At 46.1% G+C, this 20,379-nt stretch overlaps 1 protein-coding gene across 1 annotated transcript in view; it reads left to right on the top strand.

Moving 5' to 3' along the window:
• Positions 1-20,379, top strand: part of gucy1b1 (guanylate cyclase 1 soluble subunit beta 1) — a 167,670-nt gene that overhangs the window by 138,417 nt on the left and 8,874 nt on the right. The window contains exons 11-12 of the mRNA XM_048539724.2: positions 595-735; positions 19,742-19,896. Coding sequence (XP_048395681.1) covers positions 595-735; positions 19,742-19,896 — 296 coding nt within the window. The remainder of the gene's footprint in view (positions 1-594; positions 736-19,741; positions 19,897-20,379) is intronic.

Genomic DNA, 20,379 nt, shown 5'->3' with positions numbered 1-20,379 from the left:
TGAATTTAGCACTGAAAGGATAGACTGTCCAGGCAAGACAGGCTGACCACAAGCCTGGTTACAGAATGATTTAGGGGGAATCTGGAGGCATGTGGGAGATCATGATGTCAAAGGGGACAGAAACTAGTGTATGCCCACTGGAGGGTTCGGTGCAAGCCAACTGCCCCTGTTGCCTGTCCAGCTGGGATTGCAGCCAAAGACTACTCTGTAGAAGGCCTCACTCACTGTACCCCTTCAAAGTCATGTCATGGTGTAAAACATGGCTCAGAGGGCACCTTTTAATTGGGGCCCTCTCTACTGCCTATCTTGTACTGCAGTTGGAAAGCTTCTGATTAGCCCTCCAGCTTTGAGAGCATCAAACTGGCTTTAATTCAACAGAATAGCAACTCCTTGTGAAGAAAGAACTTACCAGCCTGAAAATCAAATGTTTAAGCAGCTTCTCTTAGTGGTAGATTTTCTTTCTTACAAAGCCTATTCCTCTTTCATGCCTCTCTGGTGAAATTTAATGCCAACTTCATTCCTAGTTTTTGTTCCTTTAAATGTTTATGAATAAAATCATAAAGGCGGCAGTTTATTTCTCTTGCATATATTCAGGTGGAGACAGTTGGGGATAAGTACATGACCGTGAGTGGTCTGCCAGAGCCATGTATCCACCATGCTCGTTCCATATGCCATCTTGCTTTGGACATGATGGAGATTGCAGAGCAGGTGAAGGTTGATGGAGAGCCTATACAGGTTAGTTGTGCAAAACTCTGAACTTAAAAAAAAATTGCTATACATTTAATATTTTCCTTTTTCTAAAAGCATTAGTTATTGGTTTTAAAAATTGTAACTGTTCGCTCTTTGCTAATTCTTGTTGACTCAGTCTTCTGTTTGTCTTCCATGCTTTCAGTTCCTCCTGTGTTGTCTATATGAGCCACAAGTATTTTATCCTATTATTTTTCTAATTTTGACATTCTTATCAGTAATATTATTCTGATGTGCTTGTACGTATCATTTGTTTTTTGTTTTTCTATTTTAATCAAATATTTTCTCAAAACAATCACTGTCGGCAGAATCTTACCAAGCTCTGAATAACAAGCTACGCCAGCATGAACTGGTAGATTCAAGCGATGTTCATTGAGATTATCTTGTCAGTTGTTTTCTGCATTTCGCAAGTGATGTAGCAGGATTCTTGCCAGGCGGTAGCAAGTTCCCAATTGATTCTACTCATTCCTTACTCAGCACCTCATTATCAACCCAACTCACCAGTGTTATAATCTTATCAAATTTCTCATTCAAATTTGCCATTGGGAAAACTCAACATGGAAACGAAAGTGGGACTCAGTCGCTCACCTTGCTTCAAAATACCTGCCTCTTGCCCATGGACAAACTGCAGGGCCTGTGTAATCCATCAACATCGGTCACATGTACCCTTCCACTACAGACATTGAAACACCACTTTCAGTTGCCTTTGGCACCATCAGGCATACCTCAGTGCCCTGGAATTGAGCCCGATATAAGTGGCTTAATCTAGCAGGGCAGAATGCACAGATGTGTCAGGTACAGGTAATGCACAGGGTCAGGAACGTATGAAATAGCATGGACCAAGCTGACTATCAAGGCTGCTCCCTTGATTTCTCAGCGCACCTTCCCTGTGTGCCTGCTGCCGTACCTGCAGCTTGCATGCTTTGCCTTTGCCCTGCTGTTCCTTCTGTTGACGGTTGTGCAGTCAAGTAACCAGGCAGATGACTGTACTATGCAGCAATTGACAGTCAAGTGCCCATGCATCTCACCTTAGGTCAGTGTCACATGCCAGTATAGCAACTGTACTGTGTGGCCTCTTTATTTATGTGAAACAAAGCATCTGCAGCAAGTGTGTAACATGCCTGAAAGTCTTAAAGTAGTCAGCAGTTAAATCTGTAGGGGAGCCTGTCATTTAGGGAGGCCCAGCATGGTTAGTCAAGAACAGCCTCCCATACAAATCCCAGGTCTTGGCTTTAGACAGGCAGCCAATCAAAATGCAGTTGCAGAGTGACATCATGCTGCAGTGGTCTGGGTGATGGATGGTCCTTTAGCTGCATTGGTGCTAGTACAGTATAGACTGGGGGAGCTGTCGCAGCTGGAGACGTGTTCACCAGCCAGGGATCTAGGCAGCTGAGAGGCTAGCACTGGTAGGCCAGGCTGCCTGAAGGGTGGGCTATCATAATTCTGTTGCCTTTGATCACAAATTAAGGATGTTGAGGAAAGGGGCCTGGGCGGAAAAGGGGTGACAGGTAGACGCATGAAAAGCCACTTAGGAACACTTACTGTAATTGCAGCACTGAAACGTGAATGGCATGTGGTGTTAAGGAGAGCAGCTGCAATGTGCACTACAAATCCCAATGTGTGAAAGCCAACTTGAGGGAGGGGGTTGCGTCTGCAACCAGTCACTGCGTTCACAAGGTGATAACATTGCCCTTCAACACGTGATGTACTAAGGTGTTGGAGTCAGCCATTGCCATGAACATGCATTGCTACCTCTGTTTTCTCCCCCCCCCCCCCCCCCCCCCCATGATATGTTTGTCCCACATCATATAGCCCCAACCATGACTGATCACTAACGACTAAGGCCCTGATGCATCAGGACCGAATGAATTGTCTAAACCCTGCACAGAGACAGGGACGATGACGTAGATAAAATGCAAGGGTTTATGAAATGAGAACTTTCTTTTTATACAACTACATTTGCAAAATAACCAATATAATATTGAGCCATCATACTCAAAATACCATCAGGACAATTTTAGACTTTTCTTCCATCCACTGCAATGCAGCACTACCCTGTTGTGCAGACAGGATGGAGAGGACCTGCTGATCCTGGAGAATTTGTCAGGCAACTTTGGGCATTTGGATCTGGATGAGCCAAACATGCTGAGTATCTTGTCAGAGGCAAGTTGACCGTCTTCAGCTGGAACTTCCAGTGCTGGAGGGGGAATCTTGAATGGAGACTGTTGAGGGGCCCTGTTTGTGTGGCTCCTCCTCAGACTGGGTGCCTCCTGGCATTGCTATGTCTCCTCGTGAGTAGGGATATCTGGATTAGGTTTAAGGTCTCCCCATTCTACTTTGACCCTGCATTTAGTACTGAGAACTAATGCGTGGGGTGATGCCATGCAGGTGTTGGCAACTCTTCAGCCTCTGAGGGTGCTTGGTCTGTCTCTCCTCAGCTGCTAACTTCTCCCTGGAGGTAGAGGTGCACTCACAGGACTGGCTGTACTATTGCCGAGTCTGGGTGATAACAGCGCATTGATGGATTGCCTGTATTACTGCAACATCTAAATGATAGCTGGCAGTGTACCCTGGGCTGGCTGTGTCACTCCAGTTCATCTGCTAAGAGGGCAAGTGCCTCTTGTGCTCATGCCTGCCACTGCTGCTGCTCCCTGTGCATCTGGATGAAGTTCCTCACTGCTGAGACCACAGGCCCCTCTTCTGCTGTTGGGAGCATCAGATGCTCTATCTCCAACAATCCTCAGACTGACACATCCTGGTACACATTTGTCTCACCCATGTTCATTGCACACTTAGAGCTGTCTGCCCCTCCCACAACAGCTGCCTGTAGATCAGGAACATGAGACTGAAGTGCAATCAAAACTTGAGGACAGCCCCTTCAAAAAAATACTAGAAGGGCTACAATTGGGAACACTTGACACAAATGCGGAAGTCCGTCCTTTCCAGGCCACCAAAACAGCACGTAGTCTGATATGTGATGAAGTGACTTTAATTATAATTGCATGGGACTGTCCCATGCAGTGCTCTGCACCCCATCGCCAATGGACAAGGGGAGGTTCCCTGTATAGTGTTCTGCTCTGGGGATCTTGTCACTGGGGGCAAAACACCATACTGCGGGAGAAGGTGAGGAAATAAAGAATATGCAGCGGCAGCTCTGTAGGAAATGTCTGTATGTCATCCAAAAGGGCACAGGGAACATCTCCCTGAGACGGACTTCCATACACTCTGGGGATATTGAGGACCTTTTGTCTGCACATGATGGGCTGATCCTTGAAGATGGGTATACCTGAAAGACGTGAGACAAAAGACATTGAGATGCATGGTTGATGTGAGCTTTTCAGTGCAACAACAAGTATTACTTTTGGGTGTCAGGGCATGGAGCAGGCTCTGACTTCTCCACTGAGGGAAGGTATTCTTTCCTCATGACGACTGGCACCCTCTCATTTGTGCACAGTTGCTCTGACCTGTTATAAATGTCTTGACTTGTAATGACATAAAGGAAAATAATGGATCAGACAAAAGTAGGTGGCATTGCTGTTAAAGCTGATGTAAGAGATGAAAAGGTGTAGGGATGTTCTGGGAGCGAGGAGGCATCACTGTGGATGGGCAGTGCTTGTGGTGTGGGAGGATCAGGTCATAATGAGAGTGCATGAAGGAAGATGTTTCGTGCCGTAGAGAAGTATCGAATGAAAAACAGCGGTAGGAAGTGGGTGCGTCATATCTAAGCATGGGGCCACTGAAAACAGAGTGTTGCACTTAGTCTGGCAGAGCCAAGAAAATAACCAAATGCTGAAACACCAATTAATGTGGCAAATTAGGTAAGATACGGTGAGAAAATACATTTGATCATGTGGCAAGAGTCAAGCCACAAAATTCCACATGACTCTCACTTTGCCATAGTGACCTTGATCATGTGGGACGACGCACCGAGGAGTGGCAGATGGACTGCGATCTAGAAAAATGTGAGGTGCTACATTTTAATAAGGCAACTGGTAAGGCTGTGGGTAGTGTAGCTGAACAAAGGGACCTTGAAAGTAGAGTTGCAGGTAGACAGTAGTGAAGAAGGTGTTTTGTACACTTACTTTTTTTGGTTAGTACATTGAGTGTAGGAGTTGAGAGGTCATGTGGCTGTACAGGGCATTAGATTTCTGGAAAACTGCGTTCAGTTCTGGCCTCCTTGTGATAGGAAAGATGTTAAACTTGGAAGTGTTCAGAAAAGATTTGAGGATTTTGCCAGGGATGGAGAGTTTGAGCAGTAGGGAGAGGCTGAATAGGCTGGGGCAATTTCCTCTAGAGAGTCCGAGTCCGAGTCCAAGGCTGAGGGGTGACCTTCTATAGAAGTTTATAAAATCATGAGGGAGACGTATAGGATGAATAACCAAGGTTTTTTTTTCCTGGGGTAGGAAGGTTGTAAACTAGAGGGCATAGATTTAAGGTGAGAGGGGAAAGATTTAAAAGGGACCTAAAGAGGCAAATTTTCCACACAGGGTGGTGTGTCTATGGAATGAACTGCCAGAAGAAGTTGTGAAGGATGATACAATTACAACATTTTTAATGGGTATCTGAATGGGGATACGATTAAGAAGGATTTCAAGGGATATGGGTTAAATTCTGGCAAATGGGACTAGATTAATTTAGCATATGTGGTCAACAAAGACAAGTTGGCCCAGAGGCTCTGCTTCCGTCCTGTGCATCTCTGCCTATGTCTGAGATTCACCCCTGTAATTTTGTAACTTCCTACCTAGATTGTTTTTACATTCTATTTTCCTCTCCAAGATGTTTCTTTTCTTGCCATTTTATATTTGTAAAGCCCCTGCTCTCATTTTGAAACACAATTTAGAGCTTTGATTTTTTTGAAAGCTACCTAAACAATTATCAGAGATAATGGGAACTGCAGAGTCTGGAGAATCCAAGATAACCAAGTGTGAAACGTCAGCTTTTGTGCTCCTGAGATGCTCCTTGGCCTGCTGTGTTCATCCAGCTTCACACTTGGTTATCTAAACAATTATCGTCTGGGTATATGCGATTGTGGCAAGATCTAAACAGAACAAAAACAACATTTTTTTTTAATGAGTATTTCCCTCTTGTCCTTACTGAGGAGAGAATCATGGATAATAAGGGAAACAAATGATGTTTTGGACCACATGCATATTACCAGAGAGGAGGTATCTGCAGCCTTAGAACTCAATAAGGTGGATAAATCCCCTGGGCCTGGTCAAACCCATCCTTGGACGTTGTGGGAGACAAGGGAAGAAATTGCAGAGGTCCTTGCAGGGATTTTTGCTTCATCCCTAGCCAGTGGTGAGGTTTCAGAAGACTGGAGGGTGGCCGTTGTTGTTCAATTGTTTCAAGAAATATAACAAAAACATTGCCCCAGTGAACATCAGTAGTAGGCAGGACATTGAAGAGGATACTGAGGGACAGGATCAAACAACATTTGGCTAGTCAAGATAACAAAGTGTGGAGCTGGATGAACACAGCAGGCCAAGCAGCATCTCGGGAGCACAAAAGCTGCGTTTCGGGCCTAGACCCTTCATCAGAGAGGGGGATGGGGAGAGGGAACTGGAATAAATAGGGAGAGAGGTGGGGGTGGACCGAAGATGGAGAGAAAAGAAGATAGGTAGAGAGGAGAGTAGAGGTGAGGAGGTAGGGAGGGGATAGGTCAGTCCAGGGAAGACGGACAGGTCAAGGAAGTGGGATGAGGTGGTGGGTAGGAAATGGAGGTGCGGCTTGAGGTGGGAGTAAGGGATGGGTGAGAGGAAGAACAGGTTAGGGAAGTGGAGACAGACTGGGCTGGTTTTGGGATGCGTTGGGTGGAGGGGACGAGCTGGGCTGGTTCTGTGATGCGATGGGGAGAGGGGAAGAACTGGACTGGTTTTGGGATGCAGTGGGGGAAGGGGAGATTTTGAAGCTTGTGAAGTCCACATTGATACCATTGGGTTGCAGGCTTCCCAAGCGGAATATAAGTTGTTGTTCTTGCAACCTTTCGGGTGCCATCATTGTGGCACTGCAGGAGGCCCATGATGGGCATTTCGTCTGAGAAATGGGAGGGGGAGTTAAAATGGTTCACGACTGGGAGGTGCAGTTGTTTATTGTGAACCGAGCGGAGGTGTTCTGCAAAGCGGTCCCCAAGCCTCCGCTTGGTTTCCCCAATGTAGAGGAAGCCACACTGGGTACAATGGATACAATATACCACATTGGCAGATGTGCAGGTGAACATCTGCTTGATATGGAAGGTCATCTTGGGGCCTGGGATAGGGGTGAGGGAGGAGGTGTGGGGGCAAGTGTAGCACTTCCTGCGGTTGCAGGGAGAGGTGCCGGGTGTGGTGGGGTTGGAGGGGAGTGTGGAGCGGACAAGGGAGTTGCACAGAGAGTGGTCTCTCCGGAAGGCAGACAAGATTGGGGATGGAAAAATGTCTTGGGTGGTAGGGTCGGATTGTAGATGGCACAAGTGTCGGAGGATGATCCGGTATAACCGGAGGTTGGTGGGGTGGAATGTGAGAACGAGGGCGATCCTCTGGGGGCGGTTGTGGCGGGGGTGGAATGTGTTGCGGGAAATGCGGGAGACGCGGTCAATGGCGTTCTCGATCACTGCAGGGGGGAAATATTGCAGTCCTGGAAGAACATGGACATCTGGGATGTGCGGGAGTGGAATGCCTCAACCTGGGAGCAGATGCGGTGGAGGCAGAGGAATCGGGAATGGGGGATGGAAGTTTTGCGGGAGGGTGGGTGGGAGGAGGTATATTCTAGGTACCTGTGGGAGTCAGTGGGCTGGAAATGGACTTCAGTTTCTAGCTGGTTACCTGAGATGGAGACTGAGAGGTCCAGGAAGGTGAGAGATGTGTTGGAGATGGCCCAGGTGAACTTGAGGTTGGGGTGGAAGGTGTTGGTGAAGTAGATGAACTGTTAGAGCTCCTCTGGGGAGTAAGAGGTGGCGCCGATACAGTCATCAGTGTAACGGAGGAAGATGCAGGGTTTGGGGCCTGTGTGGGTGCGGAAGAGGGACTGTTCCACATAACCTACAAAGAGGCAGGCATAGTTTAGGCCCATGCGTGTACCCATGGCTTGTAACTTTTGTCTGTAGGAAGTGGGAGGAATCAAAAGACAAGTTGTCGAGGGTGAGGACGAGTTCAGCTAGGTGGATGAGGGTGTCGGTGGAGGGGGATTGGTGGGCCTGCGGCACTGGAAGAAGTGGAGGGCCTTGAGGCCATCTGCATGAGGAATACAGGTGTATAGGGACTGGACGTCCATGGTGAAAATGAGGCGTTGGGGGCCAGGAATTGGAAGTCCTGGAGGAGGTGGAGGGTGTGGGTGGTATCATGGACGTAGGTAGGGAGTTCCTGGACCAAAGGGGAGAAAATGGAGTCCAGATAGGTGGAGATGAGTTCGGTGGGGCAGGAACAGGCTGAGACAAGGGATCGACCAGGGCAGGGAGGTTTGTGGATTTTGGGAAGGAGATAGAAACGGGTCGTGTGGGGTTGGGGAACAATGAGGTTAGAGGCTGTGGGTGGAAGGTCCCCTGAGGTGATGAGGTCCATGGATGGTGTTGGAGATGATGGTTTGGGCCATGATCAAGGGGGCGGTAGGAGGAGGTGTCGGAGAGTTGGCGTTTGGCCTTGGCGATGTAGAGGTCAGGCGCCATACTACCACTGCGCCTCCCTTATCTGCAGTTTTGATGGTGAGGTTGGGGTTGGAGCAGAGGGCTGCCCGTTCTGCGGGTGAGAGGGGTGGAGAGGTTGAGGCGGTTGATGTCTGAGGCGGTTGGAGATGAAGAGGTCAAGGGTGGGCAGGAGGCCTGGGGGTGGTGTGCAGGAAGAGGACTTGTGTTGGAGGTGGGTGAAGGGGTCAGTGGAGGGAGGGTTAGGCTCCCGGTTAAAGTAGTAAGCGTGGAGGCGAAGGTGGCGGAAAAACTACTCTATGTCCAAATGTGACTGGTATTCATTGATGTGTGGGTGGAGGGGGGACAAAGGTGAGCCCCTTGCTTAGGACTGACCATTCGTCCTCAGTCAGTGGGAGGCCAGCGGGGATGGTCAAGATGCGGCAGGCTCAGTGTGGCTGTCTTCTCCTGGGGTTGCTGGTGTGGAGGTTGTGGGCGGGGTTCCGTCGGCACCGGCTAGTCTAGGTTAGGGATAATTGACATGGATTTGTTTCTGGGAAGTCATGTCTGATGATTCTTTGTGAGCTTTTTGAAGAGGTAACCAAGAGGATAGATGAGGGTGGACAGTGAATGTTGTCCATATGGACTTTAGTGAGGCCTTTGAGAAGATCCTGCACAGCAGGCTAGTAATGAAAGTTAGGTCACATGGGATCCAGGGAGAGAGAGCTAATTGGATTCAAAATTGGCTCGATGGCAGGAAGCAGAACGTGAAGGTTGTTTCTCCGACTGGAGGCCTGTGGTTAGTCCTGTGCCACAGGGCTTGGACTTGGGATTTTTTTTTCAAAATGTGATCTGGTTGTCAATGTACAAGACATGATTTGTAAGTTTGTGGATGACGCAATTAGGAGGCATAGTTGATAGCAAAAACAAACTATGTACTTGCATTCCTCGGTCCCTCTCTTCTACAATACTATGCAGAATCTTACCATTTAATGTATAAATCCTACTTTGGCCTGACTTTCCAAAGTGCAACACTCCACACTTATCTATATTGAATTGTATTTGTCAATCCTCAGCCAATTTCCCCATCTCATGAAGTTCCCTCCAATTTTTGATCACCTTCCTTGCTATCAACTATGCCTCCTAATTGTGTCATCCGGGGGGTAGGACCTTTTTTTTTTCCCCTTGGAATGTGGGAAACTGAAGGGTGACCTTTTATGAGGCGTATAAAATCACGAATGGCATAAATTGGATGAATGCATAGTCTTTTTTTCCCCCTGTTGATGTGAAATTGGAAACTAGAGGGCATACGTTTAAAGTGAGAGAAGAAAGATTTTTAAAACGACCTAAGGGGAAACTTCATGCAGATAGTGTGTATGTGGGATGAGCTGTCAGAGAACGTGGTTGAAGCAGGTACAGTTGCAATATTTAGAAAACATTTGGATGGGAAAGGTTTCGAGGGATATGGACCAAATGCAGGTAATGGAACTAGCTGAGTGGGCACCGTGGTCAGCATGGACCAGTTTGGGCTGAAGGACCTGTTTCCATGCTGTATTACTCTGACTCTACAACACAGCACATGAACAAGCCCTCTGAACCTGCACCTAGGCATTTTGTCCTTTCACACAAAAACTGTCTTTACTTACAGGATCCTTAACCTCCTGTTCCCTTCCTATTCCTGCATTTGTGCAGGTGTTTCTTGAATGCTGCTAATGGCTGCTTCCACCACTAACTCTGGCAGTACATTCCAGGCACTCTACACACTTTTGGGAAAAACATGCTTTGCACATCTCTCAAACTTCTCTGCCCCCACATAATAATCCCAAGTCCCCCAGTAATTGACCCCTCCACCCTGGGAAAAAGCCTCGTACACTCTACTCTATCAATGTCATTCACAACCTGATGAACTTCTATTAGGTCACCTTGAATCTTGTGTTCCAGTGGAAACAAACCCAGTCTAATCCAACCTTTCTTTGTGGTTGAATCCTCCACACCAGGCAACATCCTGGTAAACCTTGTTCTGTATCTTCTCCAAAACATCCACATCTTTCTGGTACTGTGGTGACCAGTACTTTACAAAATATTCCAAGTGTGGCCTAACTAAAGCTCTGGAAATCTGCAGCACAACTTGACTATCTTTACACTCACTGCCGTTCCAATGAAGGCAAGGATCCCTCTGCAAATGAAAATACCTAAGGGTTCCACCATATACTGTATAATTTTCACTTACATTTTGGAAGGACAAGTAAAATACATCATCCCATTTGTTCACATTAAATTCTATCTGCCATTTTTCTGCTCATGCCTCCAACCGATCTATATCCTGATGTGTCCTCCGACAATCCTTTTTCATTACCTGCAATTCCAACAAACTTTATCATCCACAAACTTGCTCATTAGACCAACTACATTTCCTCCAAATCAGGAAGTATGCAAGAAGTGTCTCCAGCTGCAGCTTTTAGAAGCTTGAGAGTCGGAACAGTGGCTCAGGACCCTGTGGAGCATTCGCGAGGCAGACAATATTGGGGATAGCATTTAAACTGAGTTGGCCATACTACAGAGTCAGACTCCACAGACAGGAAGGGAATGGGTGACCACTAGGCAGAGCAGGAAGGCCAAGCAGGTAGCGCAGAACTTTTTTGGCTATTCCCCTGCAAAACAGATATACAGTTTTGGATACTGTTGAGTGGAATGGCCTTTTCAGGGCATAGCAGCACATTCATGACATTTATGGTTGACTTGTTGCAGAGGGAGGGAGAAATTAGGCATGGAAATGCTGTAGTCATAGGGGATTCAATCATAAGGGAAATAAAGGTGTTTCCGTGGCTGCAAATGAGTGTGCAGGATGGTACCTCTCCTCCATGAATGGAGAGTGCTGGATATCTCTGACCCATTGCAGGACATTCTGGAAAGGAGGGTGACCAACGAATGGTCATGCTTATGTACTAATGACATAGGTTTCTTTTAAAAAAAGTTCCTAAAAGCGGAATGTAGAGAACTAGCAAGAAAATTGGATCATAGGACTGTTTTAGAGGAAACTGTTTCAGGATTACTACCAGTGCCACGAGTTCATCGGAGTAGAAGCAGCAAGATAGGTAGGATGAACACTTAACTGAAGAGATGTTGGGGGTGGGGGGTGGTGGAGATTTCAGATTTGTGGGACATTGGAACCAGTTCTGGGGAAGGTGGGACCTGTACAAATGGGATTTGTTATCACTATTGTCGTTGTTAAATGTCTGTCCCACTATGGTGTCAGTGAATCTTGTAGATGGTGTTTGTTCAGAACCTGTCAACAGTTGTAAGGATACAGGGAGGACAGGAGAGTGCTGAGGGTGCACCCTTGGGTGCTCGTGTTGAATGTTATTGTGGAAGAGGGGCATTATCTACCATGACTGCGGCCTGTGAGTCAGAAAGCTGAGGATCTAATTGCTGAAGGTGGAGATGAGACCATGGTCACGCAGTTTTGAGATCAGTACAAAGAGTATTGCAAACAAGGCAGATCAACTAAGGACACAGAGGATCCCACAATATAATTGTGATAATGAAACCTAGCTAAAGGAAGGGTGAAGTTGGCAGCTCAATATCCCTAGATTGTGAGCCTTTAGAAAGCATAGAAGTGAATGATCAAAGTGGAATGATGTAGCTCCAATAGTAAAAGAATCACTTACAGTTCAGAAGGGATGATATACGTAATGGGTTAATGAGAGGCATTGTAAACATAGAATTGTACAGCACAGTACAGCACAGGGACCTTCAGCGCAGTATATTGTGCTGAACATTATGCCAAATGAGGCTATCTCGTCTGACTGCCCTTGGTCCACACCCCCAGTCCTTGAATATTTGTGTGCTTATCTAAAATTCCCTTTAAATGCACTTATTGTATCTGCCTCTTCTACTGTAGTCTGTGACAGTGCTCCAGACTCCTACCACTTTTTTAAAAAATAAAATCCTGTGCCTCACACCTCCTTTGAACTAGCCCCCTCTCACCCTTAAATGCATGTCCCCTAATAATATTAGACATTTTAACTCTTGGCAGGAGGGGAAAATGATTGACTGTCAACCTATCTATGTATCACATAATTTTATAAACTTCTATCAAATCAACCCCCTGCCTCTGCCACTTGAGAAAACAACCTGAGTTATTCTAGTCTCTCCCTTTTATAGTTCAAATCCTCTAAGCTAGGCAGCATCCTGGCAAACCTCTTCTGCACCATCTCCAAAGCTTCCATATCCTTCCTGTAGTATGGAGACCAGAATTGAACAACGTACCCTGGGTGTGGCTTAACCAAAGTCTTTTAAAGCTGCAACGTGACATTCTGACTCATGTACGTAATTCCCCGACCAGTAAAGGCATGCATGCTAGATGTCTTTTTTACCACTCTGTCTTCTTGCATTGCCACTTTCAGGGAGCTCTGGGCTTGAACCCTAAGAGCTTAGTGCTGTTCAGGGTCCTACATTGATCTCCGAAAGTACAGCACCTCACTCTTACCTAGATTAAACTTTGTCTGCTATTTCCCCACCAATATCTGCAACTGATCTATTACCTACCGTATCTTTGACAACCTTTTACACTATCCACATATCTCTACCAATCCAGCCTGAATAACATGTTTCCACTCTGTCTTCTGTGGGCAAGCCAATTCTTTTGAATCCATAACGTACAAGTTATTGTGGATCCCGTGCATCTTATCCTTCTGGATGAGTCTACCATGCGCAACCTTGTCAAATGCCATACTAAAATCCATGTAGACGGCATCCACTGCTCTACCTCATTGATCATCTTCGTCACCTTGAAAAATTCAGTCACAAAGCCATGTTGACTGTCCCTAATTAGGCTATGCTTTTCCAAATGCATGGGTATCTTGTCCCTAAGAATTCCCTCCAATAGCTTCCTAACCACTGATGTGATCTCTTTTGTCTACAGTTTGCTGAATTATCCCTGTTTCCCTTGTTACTCTGGCAACCGTTTTGGCGGCATGGTGGCTAAGTGGTTAGCACTGCAGATAACAGCACCAGGGACCCGGGTTTGATTCCAGCCTCGGGCAACTGTCTGTGTGGAGTTTGCACATTCTCCCCCTGTCTGCGTGGGTTTCCTCCCACTGTCCAAAGATGTGCAGGCTAGGTTGATTGGCCATGCTAAATTGCCCATAGTGTTCAGGGATGTGTGGGTTACAGGGGGATGGGTCTGGGTGGGATGCTTCAAGGGGTGGTCAGGACTTACTGGGCCGAAGGGCCTGTTTCCACACTGTAGGGAGTCTAATCTAAAAATTAATTACTCACCAATCCTCTAGAACCTCTCCAGTGGCTAGCAAGATACAAAGATCTTGGTCAAGGTCCTATCAATCTCCTCACTTGCCTCTCTCAATAACCCGGAGTAGGCGATGGCGTAGTGGTATTATTACTAGACTATGAATCCAGAAACCCAGCTGATGTTATGGGGACCCAGGTTCAAATCCCACCATGGCAGATTGTGGAATTGGAATTAGAATTCAAAAAGTCTGGAATTCAGAGTCTGCTGATCACCATAAAATCATTGCCAAGTGTCAGAACAACCTAGCTGATTCACTAATCCCCTTTGGGGAGGAAATCTGCTGTCATCACCTGGTCTAGCCTACATGTGACTCCAGACTCACAGTAACATGGTTGACTCTTAACTGCCCTCTGAAATGGCCTCGCAAGCCACTCGGATGTACCGATCACTACAAAGTCTTAAAGAAATGCAACTGGATGGATAACCTGGCACCAGAAAAGACAATGGCAGAAACAGCCTTGTCAAGTCCTCCTCGCTACCATCTGGGAGTTCATGGCAAAATTGGGAGAGCTGTCTCAGACTAGTCAAGCAGTGGCCTGACACATTGTCTGTAAGGAATGATGCAGTGAGAATGACTGTCCTGGCCACCACCATCACCATCCCTGGATCGGCCCTGTGCCACCAGCAGGACAGACCCAGCAGAGGTGGCGAAACAGCAGTATGCAGTCAGGAGGGTGCTCCTCTAGGAGTCCTCAACATGGACTCTGGACCCCATGAAGTCTCATCTCTTCAAGTTAATCTTGCTGATTACCACATACTATCCTCCCTCAGCTGATGAATCAATACTCCTCAATGCTGAACAACACTCAGGATGAAACACTGAGGATGCCAAGGGGTCAACATGTACCCTGGGTGGGGGATTTCAGTGTCCGTCACCAAGAGTGAATTGGCAGCAGTACTACTGATTGAGCTGGTCAGGTCCTAAAAGACACAGCTGTTCAACTGGGTCTGCAGCAGTTGGTAAGGGAACCAACAAGAGAAAAGCATACTTGACCTCATCCTTAACAATCTACCAACTGTATTTGCATCTGTCCATGCAGGATCGGTAAAAGCGACCATCACACAGTCCTTGTGGAGACAAACTACTACCTTCACATTGAGAACAACCTTCATAGTGTAGTGTGGCACCACTACTGTGCTAATTGGGACAGGCTTCGCACAGATCTAGCAACTGAAGACTGGGCATCCATGAGGCACTGTGGGCCATCAACCACATCAGAATTGTACTCCAGCACAATCTGTAACCTCATGGCCCAGCATATCACCCTCTCAACCGTTACCATCAAACCAGGGGATCAACCCTGGCCCAATGAAGAGTGTAGGAAGTCATGCCAACATCAGCACCAGGCATACTTGAAAATGAGATATGAATCTGGTGGAACTACCAAACAGGACTAGCACACCAAACAGCGAAAGCAGCAAGTGATAGACACAGCTAAGCGATCCCATAACCGATGGATCAGATTTAAGCTCTGCAGCCCTGCCACATGCAGTTGTGAATGGTATTGTCATTTAAACAACTCACTGGAGGAGGAGGCTCCACAAATATCCCCATCTTCAATGATGGAAGATCCCAGCACATCTGTGCAAAAGATTAAGGCTGAAGCTTTTGCAACAATCTTCAGCTAGAAGTGTTGAGTGGATGATCCATCTCAGCCTCCTCCGGTGGTTCCTAGCATTAGTGATACCAGCCCAAAGATGTACGGGTTAGGTGAACTGGCCATGCTAAATTGCCCGTAGTATTCAGGGATATGTAGATTAGGTGAGTTACAGGGGAACAGGTCTCGGTGGGATGCTCCAAGGTCAGTGTGGAGTTGTTGGGCTGAAGGGCCTATTTCTACACTAGGAATTCAATGATTCTATGATATGATTGGTCTTCAGCCAATTCGATTCACTGCATGTGATATCAAGAAATGGTTGGAGACACTGGATACTGCAAGGGCTGCAGGCCCTGACAACATTCCTAGTCCTGAAGATTTGTGCTAGAGAACTTGCCGCTCCCTTAGCCAAGCTGTTCCAGTACAGTTACAACACTAGTATCTACCTGACAATGTAGAAAATTGCCCAAATATGTCCTGTACACAAAAAGCAGGACAAATCCAACCCAGCCAATTACCACCCCATCAGTCTCCTCTCGATCGTCTGTAAAGTGATGGAAGGTGTCATCAACAGTGCCAGAAAACTGCACCTGCTCAGAAGTACCTTTTTAGGCCTGAAACATTAGCCTTCCTGCTCCTCTGATGCTGCTTGGCCTGCTGTGTTCATCTAGCTCTACACCTTGTTATCTCAGATTCTCCAGCATCTGCAGTTCCTACTATCTCTGAAACAACCTGCTCAGTGATGCCCAGTTTGGTTTCCACTAGGGCCAGTCAGCTGCTGATGTCATGACAGCCTTGGTTTGAGCATGGACAAAAAAAGCTGAATTCCAGAGGTGAGATGAGAGTGACAGTCTTTGATATCGAGGCTGCATTCGACTCAGTGTGGCATCAAGGAGTCCGAGCAAAACTGGAATCAATGGGTATGAGGAGGCAAACTCTCCGGTGGTTGGAGTCATACCTGACATAGCGGAAGATGGTTATGGTTGTTGGAGGCCAATCATCTCAGCTTCAGGACACCACCTGCAGGTGTTCCTCAGGGTAGTATCCTAGGCCCCAACAGCCTTCAGCTGTTTTATCAATGACCTTCCCTCCGTCATTTAAAGTCAGAAGTAGGGATGTTTGCTGATTGCACAATGTTCAGCATCACTTGTGACTCCTCAGATACTTAAGCAGCCTGTGTCCAAAGGCAACAAGATCTGGACAATACCCAGGCTTGGGCTGACATGTGGAAAGTGACATTTGTGCCACACAAATGCCAGGCTATGACCATCACCGATTTAAGAGACAATCTAGCTACGGCCCCTTGTCATTCAGTGGTGTTACCATCACTAAGTCCCCCACTATCAACATCCTGGGGGATTATCTTGGACCAGAAACTCAACTGGACTCCCCACATAAACACAATGGCTGCAAGAGCAGGCCAGAAACTGGGAATACTGTGGCAAGTAACTCGTTTCCTGACTCCTCAAAGCCTATCCACCATCTACAAGGCATTAAGTCAGGAGTCTGATGGAATACTCCCCACTTGACTCTGAGTACAGCCCCAAATGACTTTCAAGAAGCTTCATACCATCCAGGACAAAACAGCCTGCTTGATTGGCAGTACATCCACTCCCTCCACTACCAACACTCAGTACACACTGCGGCTGCTATCTACAAGATCCTAAGACGGCACCTTCCAAACCCACGACCACTTCCATCTGGAACAAGGGCAGCAGACATGTGGGATACCACCACCTCCAAGTCACTCACCAACCGGAGTTAAAATATATCACCGTTCCTTAACTTGCTGGGTCAAAATCCTGGAATTCCCTCCCTCGTAGCATTGTGAGTCAATCCACAGCAGGAGGACTGCAGTGGTTCAAGAAGGTAGCTCACCACCACCTTCTCCAAGGGCATCTAGGGATGGGCAAGAAATGCTGGCCAGCCAGTGATGTCCACATCCCACAAATGAATAGAAAAAGAATACCATTGGGCTCTGAGGACCTATCCATCTTAATGCCCTTCACGAGATCCAACATCACTTCTTTCATGACCTCAAAATGTTCTAGCATATTAATATGCTCTGCACAAATCTCACTATCCATCATATCCTTCCCGGTGAACACTGATGCAAAGTATTCATTTTGGCTCTTGCCCTCTTACTCTGCCTCCAAGCACAAGTTCCCTTCTTTATCCTTGAGTGGTTCTACCTTCTTCCTAGTTAGCCCCTTGCTTTTAATATATCTATAAAATGCCTTGGAATTCACTTTAATGCTACTTGCCAATGTTATTTTGTGGCCCCTTTTTACTTTCCTAATACCCTGCATCCTTTATATTCCTCATGCGCCCTGGTGATTTTACTTATGCTTCTTTTTCCCTTTTGACTAAATTCACGAGCTACCTTATTATCCAAGGGTCCCTTACCTCGCCATTGTTGTCCTTCCTCTTTACTGGAACCTGCAAGTCCTGAAAACTCATGAGCAGTTCTTTAAAAGACTCCCACATCTCAAATGCGGACTTATCTGACAACAGCTCCTCCTAATTAACATTCACTAACTACTGCCTAATATTGACATAATTTGCCCTCCCCCAATTTAGTTCCTTCCCACAAGGATCTGACTTATCATTTTTCTTAAAAGTTAAGGAGTTACAATCAGTGTTTCAAAAATACTCCTACTGAAAGGTCAGTCATCTAACCAGGCTCAATAGTCAACGCAAGGTCCAGTATGGACCCTCCTCTAGTTAGACTATCCACATACTGTTTCAAGAAACCTTTTTGGATACACTTAACAAATTCTGCCCTGTCTAAGGAATTCCGTTAGAGCTAGAGGCGATCAATACTGGGAAAGTGAAAGTCACCCACAATGACAATTCTGTTTTCATTGCACCTTTCCATAATCTGCTTACATGTTTGTTTCTCAGTCTATTAGTAGCTGTTGGGTCTTTAGTATAATTCTATTGCAGTGATTGCACCCATATTGTTTCAGTTGATGAGCCCTCCAGTATGTCATCTGAGTCCAGGTGTAACATTCTCCCTGATTAGCAATGCAACTCCTCCACCTCTTTTACCTTCCTTGCTGTCACATCTAAAACAATGAAACTCTGGAACATTGGGATCTTTTTATAAGGGCGGTCAAAGCAGAAACCGTCAAAATGTTTCCATTTTCAGCCTCATTCCTAATTCCCTGTATTCACTGCACAGGACCTCCTCTCTCTTTCTACCTATGTCATTTGTACAAATGTGCACTGCAGCCTCTGGCGGGTCACCCTCCCCTTAAGAATTACATGCAATTGCTCAGAGACCTCACTGGCAACAGGAAGGCAGCACGCCATGCTGGAGTCCCAAACATGGCCACAGAAACGTCAGTATCTGACACATGGAGGATAGTAAAACGTAGAGTGTGCAGGGTAGTTTGACTTAGTAGGATAATAGGGCAACACAACATCATGGGCCGAAGGCCCTGTGCTGTACTGTACTGTTCTATGTTCTTGCCCCTAACTAGCGAGTCTCTGACCACAGTTGCTCACTTAGATTTTGCCTGATCTTGATCTACAATCGATTACAATCTAAATTGATGGCAGTTGGGATCTTTTTATACGAGTAGTCAAGGCAGAAATCGTCGAGATAGCAGGAACTGCAGATGCTGGAAAATCTGAGATAACAAGGTGTCGAGCTGGATGAACACAGCAGGCGAAGCAGCATCAGAGGAGCAGGAAGGCTGACGTTTCGGGCCTAGATTCTTCAGAAACCGTCAAAACGTTTTAAGTCTTTCAGTGTGCATTTGCAGTGCCATAATGTACAAGCTTACAGACCAATTGATGAAAAATGAGGTTGCAACATTTAGTTAGCTGTTTTTGTATTGTTGCTATTATGATGGGCTGAAGGACATTTATTTTGCATTCTGCGTCTCTGCTTGGCATCATGGTCATAATGTAAAAGTGACCATTCTAGAAAAGAATTGATGAATCAAAAAACGTTTTTCTATTGTTCAATGTTACTACTGAGATTAGAAGTAATTTGAATAGTTGTGTGTGTGCTGATCTCTGCTGCCAGTGTCCAATGCATTTCAGTGGCTGTGTGGCCCAATTTGCAAATTTTCTGGTGAGCAAGAATTCCGCCAGTTGTTATTTTAATCAACTTGTTCAGACACTTTATGACACATCTCCAGAGAAGGGGTGACTTGAATCTGGACTTCTGGCCCAGAGGTAGGAATACTACCATGGTACAACAAGACCCCAATCCGTACAACTAACCAATTACCCCCATTTTAGCTTACTTGTTTCAATTGCCTGTTCTGGCTCATTTTAGTTGAACATCAGTGACAAAATCATTGTTATTGTGTTGAGATTCATCAAATCATATGCTTTCAGTTATTCATTGAGGTATTTTGGTGTCAGAATGTCAGATCTTTTCACTTTGTGTAAGAAACAGCTGCTGATTGCTTTGTCTCCTGATTCACTTTTAGTTTGGAATATTTTGGTTACGTATAATTTCTTGCACTTCAGATCACAATAGGTATTCACACTGGGGAAGTGGTCACTGGCGTAATAGGCCAGAGGATGCCTCGTTATTGTTTGTTTGGCAATACTGTTAATCTCACAAGCAGGACAGAAACCACTGGAGAAAAAGGGAGAATCAATATTTCAGAATATACATATAGGTGAGCAGTAGTTTAATCTATAATAATTCAATTTGTCTGTTTGCATTTTCTGATTGTGTTGGTTTTACTTGGCCAGCAGAGGCTGGTGTACACATCTTATTCCGCCCAGCTTCTTACTGGACATTCGGCCTATCTGCCCCAGCCTTGCTTCAGCCTCATTTACTGCACTCCCCAGCCCATTGCTGTCTCAATTCACTAGCCTGCTTCTGGGCTGTTGACAAAGCAGAAGGGAGGAAGAAGCAGGAACAGCATCAAAGGGCAAGATGGTGGGGATCTCCTCTGCTCTAAGGAAAACCAACTACAGTCTGTCCAATCGTTTTTCATAACTGAAACCTTTTAGTCCAGTCAATATCCTGGTAAATGTCTGCATTCTCTACATACTTTCTCCACTTTTATGTGGATTCCAGAATATTTTGGCTGCTGCCTAACCAACATTTTATTCAGTTCTAGTAAATTCTTCCTACTCTTCAATTCAATGTGCCT

The sequence above is a fragment of the Stegostoma tigrinum genome, chromosome 1 (genome assembly GCF_030684315.1).
Source record: "Stegostoma tigrinum isolate sSteTig4 chromosome 1, sSteTig4.hap1, whole genome shotgun sequence".
Taxonomy (NCBI): Eukaryota; Metazoa; Chordata; class Chondrichthyes; order Orectolobiformes; family Stegostomatidae; genus Stegostoma; species Stegostoma tigrinum.
The sequence above is the reverse complement of the archived record's forward strand: the minus strand, read 5'-3'. Positions and strand labels throughout refer to the sequence as shown.